General features: G+C 40.9%; 1 protein-coding gene across 1 annotated transcript in view; it reads left to right on the top strand.

Moving 5' to 3' along the window:
- The first annotated feature begins 524 nt into the window (after window positions 1-524).
- Window positions 525-14,309, top strand: part of LOC146315572 (serine protease HTRA1A-like) — a 36,701-nt gene continuing 22,916 nt past the window's right edge. Inside the window, exons 1-3 of the mRNA XM_084736723.1 lie at window positions 525-1,155; window positions 12,681-12,780; window positions 13,497-13,701. Of these exons, the coding sequence (XP_084592849.1) occupies window positions 699-1,155; window positions 12,681-12,780; window positions 13,497-13,701 (762 nt within the window). The 5' untranslated portion in view covers window positions 525-698. The remainder of the gene's footprint in view (window positions 1,156-12,680; window positions 12,781-13,496; window positions 13,702-14,309) is intronic.

Genomic DNA, 14,309 nt, shown 5'->3' with positions numbered 1-14,309 from the left:
CAAACAATAACTGTTATTTGATAAATATTACTAAATACATAAATTATACTATAATACTAAAACAATGGCTGTTTTCAGAATACATGTTTATTGAGACAAAAAACAAAAGTTAATTAATGAAATTTGTATTTTTAACATGTTGCAACTCTCCCCTGATCATGTTGCAACTGTCCCCAAGGTTGGCGTCAGTCTCCCCTACTATTAAAACATACCTTTACTTTCTTTGAGAGGAGCAACAGAAAGGAGAATTTACACACAGCTTGGTAACTTTTTCTGCAAAGCTGCTGGTTGAACATATTTAAGTTTTGTGCCACACAGTTAAAATAAATTTTCCATTCCGTTACAGGCTTGTTTCTTTCCTCCGTTTCTTATTTTTGTCCTCACGCTTTCTGGGGACACATCAATAACGCAGCTCTTCCGTTCAGTACGTCACATAAACGCACCAATCAGCGTGCTTATTGTGATTATCTGGAAAGTGAGTTGCTTTTATGATGCGGTGCCAGTAAAAACGTGAAGTCGCGTAATTGGCTGCGCAGTGGAGTCTCTGTTAAATGCCTCTCCAGCTGAAGTGACTCCCCCCTCCTCACTCAGCACTACTGAGCTCTCCTATCCCGTAACACTGCAAGCAGAGAGCGCACTTTTAGAACTCTTTGAAACTTTTTATTTAACTTTTTAAACTTTATTTTTTGGTTTAAATCATGTTCTGGTCACTGTCGTTGTGCGTAATCGTAGCCTTCGCGTCCATACCGGCAGATGCGCAAAGCCGGTACGTTGTCGGATGTCCAGCTCGGTGTGACAAGTCAATGTGTCCCCGGCTTCCAGCGGACTGCCAGGCGGGACAGACCCTCGACGTGTGCAACTGCTGCCCGGTGTGTGCGTCCGGAGAGGGCGAAGCCTGCGGCGGCAGCGGGAAGCTCGGGGACCCGACGTGCGGAGAGGGGCTGGAGTGCTCGGTGTCCGGCGGGGTGGCGTACACCGTCACGGTGAGGAGGAGAAGCAAGACCGGGATTTGCGTGTGCAAAGCCACCGAGCCGGTGTGTGGGAGCGATGGGGTGTCCTACCGGAATATCTGCGAGCTGAAGAGGGTGAGCCGCCGGGCGCAGAAGCTGCAGCAGCCACCTGTTCTGTTCATTCAGCGGGGAGCCTGCGGGAAAGGTAACCGTCAGGTTGTTTTAATCAGCACTACAGGATCAATAAGAACCCAAAACACACTCAGATGTTGATTCAGATTCAGGTTTAGTAGAAAGTTGGATGACAGAATGAACATGAGTCTTTGGGAACTTTCTGCGGAGCTGAATATTTTACTGTAAGATCCACTCCAGGTTTGACAGGAATTTGTCTGAAGGGATCCCCCTGAGTAAGCTTTTTGTAATCTTTATGCTTGAAGGCAAGAAAGTTTTTAAAGCCAATCAGTGACCAACAGGATCCCTATAAATTGCAATCAATCAAAACTACCAACCCTATTTCTCACCTTGTTGTTCCAATTTACAAAAAATGTGATAAAAGTTAAAATACTCTATTCCAACCCACTCAAGGACCCTTGTTGGTCCCATAACCCCAGTTTGAAAACCACAGCACTGAGCTCCAGCATGTTTCTCTTTTGAAATCTTTGCACGTCCAGATTGAGCAAATCTGCGCATTTTCTTGTTTTGTGTGATTTCACCTTCACTGCTTTCTGCTCTTGAACATGACCCCTCCAGTCTCCACTGGTTTGAACTTCACGCAGATGTTAAAGCTGCCATCACTGGCACACAATCCCCATGTGTTCAGGATAACAAGAGCCACCATTCAAGTGTGTTCCGCTCTTGTTCCTGCATTACAATTAGACTTGATCAGAGAGCTGTTTCTACTTTTGCCCTGGTTGAATGAAGTCATGAGCTCTCCCCCCCGATGTAAAGCTTGACGTGAGCCTTTGGATTTTCTCTGGCACGCATAACCAGCAGTCACATGGTGAAAATCTGCTTGCTGGTTTTATACAATACAGTCCATGGCAGTGTTAGCTGAACAGAAAGGAATTTTCTAAAGCCTGAAAACTATGATATAGGTTATCATTAAACAGTTACACTTGTAATAATAAGGTATATGTGAGTGTTTCAGTAAGGAAGTAGGGGAGACTGGGGATGGTAGTAAGATGGTAAGCATCAGTAACTCAGAAGTCGCTCATGTTAGATCTCTCAAACTTTGATACACTGTACCCGTATTTGTCTACTACAAATAAAACTATTGAACTTCTATGACACAATCACAGATTATGTGAGCTAATGTCAAATATGAGGAGTTCAGCGGTTTCAACTTACCCTGCGACTGGGGTGGGTTGTAACACTAGCTGTGAGAGGTAGTTTTCTGATTTAAGACTACCTAAATCTTGACTAAAACTCAAACAAAAGACTAAAATATGGCTTAAACTGCCCAAAATGTTCAGTAAGTGAATAAGGCTAAAGATAAATTAAAAGCACTTGTCAAAATTAACACTAAATTGAGCATGTGGGCTTGAAGACGGGATTAATGCAAAGCATCAGATCAAACTAGAGAAACTGGCACTTCAGGTTATGTAAGTCAGCTATAAACAATTCAATTGTATGTACAATACACTGAATGGTAGCCAAAAGAAAAAAACAATCTAGATCAAAATGTTTTATTTTTTACTTGCTTGAAACTCATTCCCTTGGTTGTAAAATCTCAAAGTCACTCACAGAGACATCTCCTGTGAGCTCAAAAAGGAAATGATTAAATCATAGTCAAACTGACAGTGTTACAGCTAACCTGGTGTTACAATGCTCCCAGGTCTCCCCTACTTTGTCAGAGTGTCATGTGAAAACTATTCCACCCTAATCAGTGGAGCTCAATAATAAACAGAAATCACTCCTCATGTCTGCTGCAGCCCAGTGCACATATAATCAGTGAGTCATTAATCATCATCAATGCTGTATGTGTGTGTGTTTGTGTGTGTGATATACTGTATCTTAAAACAACAGATGAAATACTCAGAAGTTAAAAATGGTCAGTTTCAAACACACACTTGCACACATGTGGTAAAGACATTGTATCATTCTCTAGTTTGTTGGGGTGTGTGTGTGTGTGTGTGTGTGTGTGTGTGTGTGTGTGTGTGTGTGTGTGTGTGTGTGTGTGTGTGTGTTTATGTCCATCTGAAGTGTGCGCCACACGTGCACATGAAAACATCCCAATGAAGAGCTTCAACACCTGTTGCCTCAAAGACCTATAACTTACAAAGCTTGGAAACTTACTGCGACCCCCTCCTCAGCTCCTTCCTCTCTCTCCTCCCTTTTCTCTCTCGGTGTCTCTCCCTCTCTGTGTTTCTGTTGTCACTCGTAAATCACACTTAACAGTCACATAAAGGAATGCCTGGCACCGATTCAAAGCCATAATTCCTCCTTCTGTTGAAGGCAGTTTAAAACAGGCAGGAGACACCGAGGAAAACACTAAATTAGCAACCCGTACTTTTGGGAAAGGTTTACATGTACATCAAAAACCGTGTGGGCGCGGTGGTAGGGCAGACTGTATCGCCCGCATTTGTTTGTCAGTCATGTAAGCAGCTAAAATGGTTAAGTCATTCCCAAGCAGCTAACCATGTCTGTAGCAGAGCAAGACTGTGGTGAGGGCTATTGATTTTCCAAGGCACCCAGTGAAAATTTCCATGGCTGCAATAAAACGAGTCACATTTCATTTGGTACATCAGATGTGCTTCTGTCCAAGCTGCTGGTGGATAATGCTGACTCCATTTTTTTTTAGCATTGTATCTTTTTTTAGATTAACTTTAGCATAAAATATGATGAAGGCTGTAGAGTTCAAGTGTAAGATTTTCAGGGCTTTATTGGCAGAATATGGCAGAAATGGAATATAACATTCAGGCAATTTGGGTGCAGTATTCAAGTATGTTTTCATTGATAGAAATGAATGTGTTTCAATTACCTTAGAATGAGCCATTTATATCTACAGAGGGCATGGGGCCTCTTCATTGGAGACCAACATACTGTACCACCATGTTTCTACAGTAGCCCAAAAGAGACAAACCAAACACTTTGTGAGTTTCACAGCCACCGTAGGTTTTCCTACAGGCAGGAGGAGAGTGACATGAGGTGTTTGCAATGTAAAATAAAGCAAATTATATTTATAACCCAATAATATTATATATATTCTTTGGAAACAGTCCATACTGCATAATAAGTAGTTTGACTTTTCGTGCATTTAAAACTGTACTAAAACATTTCTATATAAAAATGTCTAAAAACGCTAACTGGCGAGTTAGATGAGAAGATCAACATGATATCTGTAAGCTTAGCTTAGCATAAAGACTGAGAGTGGAGGGAAACAACAAATTTTGAATGCAGGACTGTTAACTTGTAACAGAATATTTCTACAGTGTGGGACTGCTTCTTTTACTTCAGTAAAAGGTTTCAGTACTTCTTCCACCACTGCTGAGAAGAAACTCAACCCCCTCAGAGCGCCTTTAAATTACCCTGCAACTTGGCCCCATGTTAAGAAAACATATGCAAGTGCAATTTGCATGATGTCATTTCATTTTGAGTCTGGACGGTAAAGATGTTGATTATGCAAGTTGTTCTTATTTGGCGAAGAAAATTAGGTCAAATTATTGCTGTGACCTCGGGGTCATATTTGTTTAAAATGACCCAGTTTTCCAGCATATTTTTTTTTGGCATTTTCAAGCCTTGATTGATAGTTATAATGGAGAGACTGCTGAGAAAATTGTATAGATAGACAGACAGATAGACAGATGACAGAGAGGGTTTGCACTTACATAGTATGCATCTCCGAAAGAACCAGTACACAAAGTCAAACATTGTTGACACAGAACTGACTGCTTAAACCACTGAATATGAGGAGTTTGTGAACAGGTAGATCTGGTGAAATAAAGGTGTGAGTGTGCAGATGAGGTTTGTAGTATTTTCTTAAACCTGCTTACATTTTAATTCAGTTGAAAACCCAATCCAGTTTGTAGCTGCAGAGCTGAGTGACTGGTTGCCAGCTGATGTTGCAGAATGCACTCTGTGACTCCGGCTGGTGACGTGCTGAATATGCACATTCTTCCCCGACTTCTCTCAGCCACTCATGATATTAAAGGATCATCTTTGTGCATGTGTTGTTGACTTTTTTATGTTGCTCTATCGGTTGGTCTCCTCTCATGTTTCTGCGTGTCACTCTGTCTGTTTTCCTCATCTGTTCTTCTTCCTGTTCACGATGCCTGTACAGTAATTATCTTGCTCTTGTTTCACATTCTGCTTGACCTTCTCTGCTGCAGCCTCTTTCACATCCTTTGCTCTTACGCTCTGGTGTATCTCACCAAATTTTGAATACAACATGAAAATATTGTGTTTGTATGCCCTCTTTGTTACTTCCCAAAGCCTACAATAACACCTATCTGCTCTCTCCGTTTTTTTCTACCGGAACAGTGTTATTGTGGCACTTCAGCTTCAGATTCTTTATATTAAAATATATATTCATATGTAAATAATTCTGAAATTATCAAATGAATATTGTTGTCTGAACTGCAAGGATTGAAATCTGGTCTGTGCATTTATAGTTTGACAGTAGGTTTGTATACCTTTCAAAATGTGAAATGGTCTAATTTTGGCGAAACTATGCTGCTAAAACTATTCTTCACTCACTCAGATGTGTGTGTGTGTGTGTGTGTGTGTGTGTGTGTGTGTGTGTGTGTGTGTGTGTGCGTGCATGAGTGTTTCTGGTTGTACTGTGCTGCTGCCCCAGGCTGAAGTCTCAAATGGAAAAAATAAAGTTCTTTGAGTTAAAATGGGGAAAACTGAAACAAAATTAGAAATGGAAAATTGAGGTTAGTTAGAGTTACACACAGAGTTTCACAGCGGGTCACCTGCCAATGTGTCATTGTAGTATTATAAAGAGCAGCAAAGGGAAAGCAATACCTCATCAAAAGTAAGAGTCATGATTTTACACTTTAGTGCCCCAACATTCACATCTGTTGAGTCATTAAAGATGTGTATTGAGCCAGAAATGACCCAAATCAATGACTTACTGGAAATTATTTTATAATAACATTCACATAACTAAGTGACCGTGGTTGCCATGATTCTGCCATGTGGCAGAATTTAAACAGAAAAAAATCAGTATAGATTATCAGAAGAATGTGAAGAAGTAATAGTTGATGATGTAATGTCACAGACACATAACAAAGTGTTGGAGAGATATCTACTGAAGTTAGCATGCTAATCAGCTAACCCTGTCTAGTAATACCACATTGTGCATTAAGAGGTGATAGGCTGATCCCCCCCATAGTTTGGGCTGAAAGATGTGTGCAAGTGGTGAGCATGAGCACCAAAACATGCTTGTGTTTGAGCAGATAAATTTGTAATAAATTAATATTGTTCACTCCTGAGAGAGTGAACGATGTTCACATCATCAGCTGATAAAACTACAGTTACGTGCTGCCCTCTGTGTCTGGAGTTATCTTTGACAGATGGCCATATTTTACATGTTTAGATGTCTTAAAGCCTCAGTTTAGTTTCCACTGTAAAACCAGTAAAGAGGAAACAAAGAAACAACACTACTTGCATTTTATCCACCTTTTACCAATTACTACATTCTTTGAAAATAACAGTAGGAAAGTCTTTACTTCCATTTTACACAGTTAGCATAAACCCTGATGTGCCTCAGTTTGACCAAAAACAGAGAATCTATGTGTGTCTAAGACTGAGAGCACTGGTGCATGAAAAAGAGGAGAGCTGACCTTACTGTATTCACATCTAGTTTCTGTAGTCTAGGGGAAAAGAAAAAGCTGCTTCCGCCTGCAGGCGCCAATAAAACAGCGGGTACTATGTATGGGAAAATTGGAAAAGAAAGGAAGCTGAGATCTAGAGCGGGAACCCTTGTGGTGAAGGTCAATGTGTAGAGAGGGGAGGGGGTAATGGGTATATAGGGTGATGAGGATAGGGGTTTTTTTGGTTTGTATGTATATATGTGAGAGCGAGATGGTGAAAAAAGACAGCGCCTTTCTGTGAACTTTCTTTTTAAATGATGTGTTTGAATGGTCTCATGGAGTACTTGATTTGACTCCAGAAACAATCTTTTAGACATCTGATTATTGTTAACTGATGCTTAACTTTATTAGGATCTTTTATTAGAAGTCGTTTTCCCTCGATCAGCTCTATTCTTTATTCGGACTTGGACTTGATCACCATAAGTTTGGGCTGCATTTTCCCACCATTGTTGTGTAAATAATTTATCTTTCCTTTAAACTGAAGCAATTAAACAAGAACTCTTAGATTAGATCTTTTACTCAAGCATATTACAGACAGTTTCTAACTGGTTGTGGAAAAGTGCATACAAAAGCAATTGAGACCATTAGCGAGAAGATTGGCTATTTCTATATGGTTAACCTTAATGCCTGTCTGATTCAGGCTCTCCTTTAAATCAAATGAAACAAGCCTATGTTTACATTTTCCCAGGCAAAGTTATAGTAAGTAGCACATAAATCAGTTTAAAAGAAGCAGAAGGAGATTTTTATTTAGTTCATTTTATTTGATGTTATATTTTGTGGTTATGGCGGTGGAAACTCTACCACTTTTGTCCACAAGGCGCTCCAGAATCAAGACAGTATGAAAGTTTCTTGTAGGGGCTTTAGGTAGTAATAAAATGAAAATTGTAGTAAAAATCCTGCATTTAAAGGTAGAATATGATTTGTTGGGTGGTGTTTGTAAACCCATCATTCATATTAGGCCTCTCGTGCCTGGCTTGATGAACAAGAGAGGGAAAGAGACAGCTGCATTGATCAAGAGAAGCATCAGCTCTCAGATCTACATTGCTTTGGATAAAACCGTCTGCTAAATGAAATTGTAAGACTGAAATTGTAAGTAGAGAGTGAATGACGTGAGGGAGTGGTGTTAGCAAGAACATAGCAGTGAATTGGAGAATCAGTATGTTATTATCTGGTTATTTCACAGTGGTTGCATTAGAAGCACAAATAAATCTGTCCACACCTCTGCCCAACGCTGGATTTTGTGTAACTGCAGCTGAAGCAATCCTTCATATTGTCCTCAGTCTACTCTGTCCCTCTGAGTAAAAAGGTGTCTGGCTCTCTATCTGCAGCTCTCACAGACAGAGAGCAGAGGAGAGAGACAGTAATGTAACCACTGGTTCATGTGTCCCAACCTCACACCATGCACTCTGTATTGGCTGAGGACTACACACCACTGCCAAACAGGCTGAAGCCCAGAAATGTCCCAGACACATCAAAATAATGAGCAAATAAGAAACTACAGGGAGGGAACAGCATCTGGGTAGAAACAGACATCAACACACACTTCTAGGTGGTCATAAGTGATGACTGAGTCTATCTATATGTTGTTTTTAGTAAAATCCTGCGTAATAAACCTTAGAATCTTACTTATGTAAAAGTATGTATACAATATCAGCATCAGATTATATTTAAAGTATCAAAACTAAAAGGACTTATTATGCAAAATGGCACATTTGTAATTGAATTTGCAACTTAAGAAGTACAATATTTGCTTCCAAAATGTAGTGGAGTACTCTAAGTACATGAATCCACTTAGTTACAGTCCGCCACTGGTTATTACAATTGGATAGCAAATGAGTTTCCTCAGCTTGGTCACAACTTAAGGGAAGCCTGGCAAATTTGTTTCCTGTATGAAGATATTCTTAGAGCCAAGAGGTGACTTTTGATTACTTTGCTGTCTTATCCCTGTTTGTCCAAGTCTAAAATGTCCCAATGATTGTTTGTATTTGTCTGAAACTTGCCCACATGTATAAATAGAAAATCAACCTGCAGCTGATTGGGCACAGCTAGTAAAATACAAGATGACTGAAAATCTAATGTTAGTCATCTTGTTTTAATATTTTAAAGTCTGGCAGTGGCCTTTCCTGGATGTTGCATGTGTTTTCTTTTTATTTGTTCTGTTTTTTCCTGTTTTATTCACTTGTGAAGTGCTCCTTTTGCACTTAAAAGTGGCTCCCGTGAGTGTATTTTAGCTTTCTTACTTAGTTTCATGTTAAGATACTTGTCTATCTGACTAACATCTGTCAGCCACTAATCAACAAACAAGTCCACAGTTTGTAAATCTAGCACAAGCTAATACATGTGTTGGCTGCAACTAAGTTATGTAGTTATATAGCTAACAATGTCTAATGAGCTGTTGAAGTTGAGCTATGTTGCAGCTCAGTTACAACTACAAGTCATACTGCAACATCGTAGTAGTTCCTGGGAGCAGTTGTCAGTGTCATAATGACCTACAGCTGGAAGCAGCTCTATCTGACTAATATATAAAACATAAGCTTGAATTGAACTACATGATTTGCGAACTATAGTGCAACTGTGAATTGGAGTTGTGACTGGGAACAGTTTGGTTTGTCACAATGACCTACAACTGCAATCAAGTCTGCCTCGTCTAGTATCCTCCTTTTCTTGTCTTATTATGTACATATTTTAAATTGTACATTTAGCCAGCCATCTGTTTAGTACATGATGGTTATATGAGGATAAGACACTAGTCAGAAAGCTTTACTTCTATCCACACATCAGTGAGATTCTGGACTTAGGATGAATAAGTAATTTTTTGGCATTTAAAGTTGCAGTATGTAGAAAGCCTAAAAACGGTTGATTGTTGAGACCCATCTGAGTTAGGTTACGTTTTCTCCATCCTGAGTCCCTCCTACCAGACGAGCAGAGTGTTGTTCACGTGTGCAGGCAACAGTTTACCGAGGCGATTGTGAGCGAGCACGAACCGACAGACATCAGTTGTGTGTGATAAAGCAGATACCTGGGAGTACAAGCAGCGACAGAGGAGAGGAACTACATTTCAAAACATAAAGATTCAGTTTGAAGCTACAAAAGTACTGAGCGCTGACATTACTCTCACTCTGTGACTTTCAAATACATTTCTTCTCTGGACAGCAGTCAACATGGACAGAAAGACTCATTATTTTACTGTAAACAGTGAGGTCGGCTCCTCCGTGGTCCCTGCTGCACACAGGTTTACAAGCAAACGTGAAGATAAATCCACTTTTTAATCCCAAAATTTAAAAAAAACAGGAGCCAAACTCTTCTCTGGCTGCTCCACGATTTCTTTGTTGTTGCTGCAGAGAGTTGAAACATGGGACTGAAAATAAATCAGTTTTTGAATCCCACCCTGAGCTCCCTTTCTGCCAATAAATTCATCTAGAAGCCATCGACCCTCTGACCCAGAGCTCCCAGAGCAACTGTCATGGGCTCTGTGTCTCAGCTCTGTCCCGGTCCTCTCAGCCCTGCGGTACATACCGTGATACTCCATGTTGCTCATTTGCTGGGTTCTTTGTAATATTTTCGTTCAGTTTTATGGCAACTTTTCCTTCAGGAGTTTCTCTAGATGTACAGCTGCACTAGTAGAACAGCCAATAGGAGCCCCCCTGTCTGAGATGACCTGTTATTGGTTTAAGTCTACCGTCACGGGCCAGATTCTCTAAATGCTGAAAACAGAGCCTTAGAGGAGGGGCTGAAGTCTAGTTCTGTCTCAGACCACTTGATTTACAATATGCTGAAAGCTTATGAAATTATTTCTCAATGATACTTAAACAACGTTGCCTACTCTAGCTTTCAGGAGACAGCTGCTTTTCAGTCTGGCTCGTAAATCAACTTAATTTTACAACAGTAAAGCCTTTCTAAGTTCAGTTCAGCAGTGAAATAATCTGTAACAGTGTATAAATCAGGCAAGAATGGCTTTGCACAGGCTCACCACTGTAACTGAGCTGCACTACATCCGAGTCACGCTTTCCCATCTCTAACAAATCATCACCACTGGGCCTATAAGTCTACTATCATCACATTGTGCCGCAGTGCGTCTCTGGAGGTAAATTTCCGCCTGTGTGCGAGGAGGAAGCACTCATCGTAACATGTTGAAGTGGAAGAGACTGAGCGCCTGTATAGACACTCCAGAAACAACACGAGTTCTGGACACTCTGCTGCTCCCTCTAACTATAATCCTATCAGGGCTGACCATGAACCCCCCGGGTGTGAAGCTAGCATGGGCAGAATGACTCCAGTCTTTCCATTACTTCCCTTTCTTACTGTGGTGCAACTCGTCTGACATTTATCAGATTTAATGTTTGATTTAATGTCTTGATTTAAAGTTAAACAAGGAAAGTACGTGTGGCGGTTTGGAGAAAAGTGATTCCATTTGTTGATGACCAAATTATTTTCTGCTAGCACTAGCGGCGTGGCTGGATGGCAATTTTAATCAGTCAGTCCACCACTTCTAAACTGACCACTAAATACAGTTAATGGAAATATCTCAGTGTCTACAAGAGAACATTGCTCAGAGGATGTATCCTAGTGGCTTATATCTCCAACTGATCTCCCGACCTTTCCTCTAGTGCCATCATCAGTTTTGTTCAATGCACCAAATAAATGACATTTATAATTTATTAATAAAATATCTTTTTTTTTGTAATTGGATAGAAACAGTGCAAGACAGACAGTTTTATGACAGCTTTCTGTGGATGTAAACATTGGATTTTGAGACTACGTCATAAAAAGACGTCATAAAAACTTTCATTCTCCTCATGGGACATCTTTTCAATGTATGACAAAATGTTTAAAAGACGTCTTGTGGAAGTTTCTTTGCTGCATGGGACAGACAGACATATATACATAACATACACGCAGACAGACAGTTGAGTTGTTAAGTTGAGTTGAGTGATCCCGAGAATTTTCCCCCTGTGGGTTGACAAATGTTTTCATACTGTATAATTTCGTGGCATTCAGTACGGCAAGATGGTGCTCATTCCATGCTTGTGTTAGCTTAACTGCACCTAAAGTGGAAAGCTTCTTTTTCTTCCCTTAACCCTTCACTGCAATCAATGATATCCCGGGGCTTATGGGTGCCTTTGACTTTTACAAAGTTCTGTCCTTGAGGAGCTATAATGGCTGAAAATTGTCCTTGTGAGACGAAGTGCTTAAAGGTACGTGGCAAAATAAAGGGTTTACGGATGGAAGGATGAAAAGCTCAAGAGGGAAAGGTCTGGGGACTTTTGATTCATAGCTTTGGTTAAACTGTCTTCTGGGTAAGACTTAATTACCAGGTAAATCACTCAACATTTCCTGACTTGCCCAACACTGGATAAATGATTCAGTGACTTTGGCAATCTTCATACATACAGTGTCAGACAGAGTGTGTGTGTGTGTGTGTGTGTGTGTGTGTGTGTGTGTGTGTGTGTGTGTGTGTGTGTGTGTGTGTGTGTGTGTGAGGGAGAGAGAGAGAGAGAGAGAGAGAGAGAGAGAGAGAGAGAGAGAGAGTGCATTATATTTACAAGGACCATTTTGACAAAAGACCTGTTGGTGGTTGAAGAGTCACTGATGGGGTATGATAAGAATAAAGGTCAAGGTTAAGTATTTATTTGTTAGGTTTATGGCTAGAGGTAAGTGTTTGTAAATGTGTGTGTGTGTGTGTGTGTGTGTGTGTGCCAGACTGGACCTAGACAGTCTCAACCACAGATGAACTGTCTTTTCCCCGATGTGTTATGATAAAGGCCTGTTTTAAGTCTTGGTTTTCTATTCTCACACAGCTCTTACATCATGCAGCATTTAAGCGCATTTTTTGTTTGTTTTTACTCGTCTGACAACCTACGTGTGTGTGTGTCACTCTGTGTGTGTGTGTGTGTGTGTGTTGTACTTCCAGCTCAGGACAACCCAGACAGCCCAAGACACAAATACAACTTCATCGCCGACGTGGTGGAGAGAATTGCTCCGTCTGTGGTTCACATTGAACTTTACCGCAAGTAAGAGCTGTGCACCTGTGTGTGTGTGTGTGTGTGTGTTTCCATGTGTGTGTGTTCGTGTGGCAGACTGAAACACACTACAATTTACAGCCCACCTGTGTGCTTAACCAGCCCACACCAGTTGGTAGAGCACCTTACTCTCCTCTTCAGTCTTTCAACGTCTTTTCTTTTCATCGTCTCACCAGCTTTTATGCTCTTTTATCTCAGCCTCTCATCCTTCTTTGACACCTTTATTCTTCGTCTGTGTCGCCTCCATTCGGTCTGTCACTGCGGCTTGTAAAGTGGCTCTTTGAATGTCTGCAGCAGCTCTCTTGATTTCCACATCTCACCCTCCTCCATCTTTCCCTCACTCAGATCTGTCTCTTGTCTTTTCGCCGTTGCTGCCTCAGGTTGACTTAAAAGCAGTTATTCATTGAGGTTGTGCTGTATATTAACGCTGAAGTGTCTGTTTCACCCTCTTACTGTTTTTTTAACGTAATCTCTCAAGCTCACCTTTGAATACTTACCTGCCTACTGTTGATATATTAACCGCCTGTTTACAAAATCTGTTCTGACATTCGCAAGCTTTAAACTTTGTTTGCTTCCAACTTTTGAGTCTTACACTGCTGTTACATCACGCATCAGTTTTGTCAGTTTGTTCTGAGAAAAGACCTTGAAAGAGTGAAGTGAATAGCAGTACTCTAATTCCCTCCGTCTCCTTGTCCTTCCTCCCACAGGATGACCTATTCCAAGCGGGAGGTGGCGGTGGCCAGTGGTTCTGGCTTTGTTGTGTCAGAGGATGGCCAGATTGTGACCAATGCCCACGTTGTGGCCAATAAGCACCGGGTGAAAGTGGAGCTCAAGAGCGGCGGCTCCTACGATGCCAAAATCAAAGATGTGGACGAGAAATCGGACATCGCCCTCATCAAGATCGATGCACCGGTCAGTCAAAGTGCTAGATGTTCATAAGGCCAGTGAAATGCCAAAAACTACATCTATAAAGTAAATGTTGATGAAACTAAGTGCTTGATTATCCACACATTTTCTGCTTGCCTTATTTCGTTTCTGCCTGTCTCAGGTCTTCCTTAAAGGAATAATTGAGCATTTTGGAAAATATGAGTATAGTCTGCTTGCTAAATATGTAGCTAATTCCATGATGTGATAAGATTAGCTTAGCATATTGTAAAGATGCAGACACTCAAGGAAGTCCCTGCGCTTGGCCACACACACAACATGTCATTTTTATATTTTCTTTTGTGTATTGATTAAAAACAAATGGGGCAGAGTCACGTTAGCCGTCCTCAAAAACACAAAATGAGGCAGAACCAGGCTTGCTGTTTCCATCTGCTTCCAGTCTTTATGCTAAGCTATGCTATGTTACTCCTACTCCCTGCCTCCTCCTGGAGGGTACATTTCCTCCGCTTCCCCTCTGTTAGCTTCCAGCTTGACTTTGGCTCTTGACCCAAAGAATTACACTAATGTCTAGTCATGATTACCAGTGTGGGTCTAAACAACAAATTAAACACAGGACTTCCACACAAGAGACAGGG

Source organism: Lutjanus erythropterus, chromosome 14 (genome assembly GCF_056507025.1).
Source record: "Lutjanus erythropterus isolate fLutEry1 chromosome 14, fLutEry1.hap2, whole genome shotgun sequence".
In the NCBI taxonomy this organism is placed as follows: domain Eukaryota; kingdom Metazoa; phylum Chordata; class Actinopteri; order Lutjaniformes; family Lutjanidae; genus Lutjanus; species Lutjanus erythropterus.
Note: the sequence above shows the minus strand (reverse complement) of the source record. Positions and strands in the feature narration are given on the sequence as shown.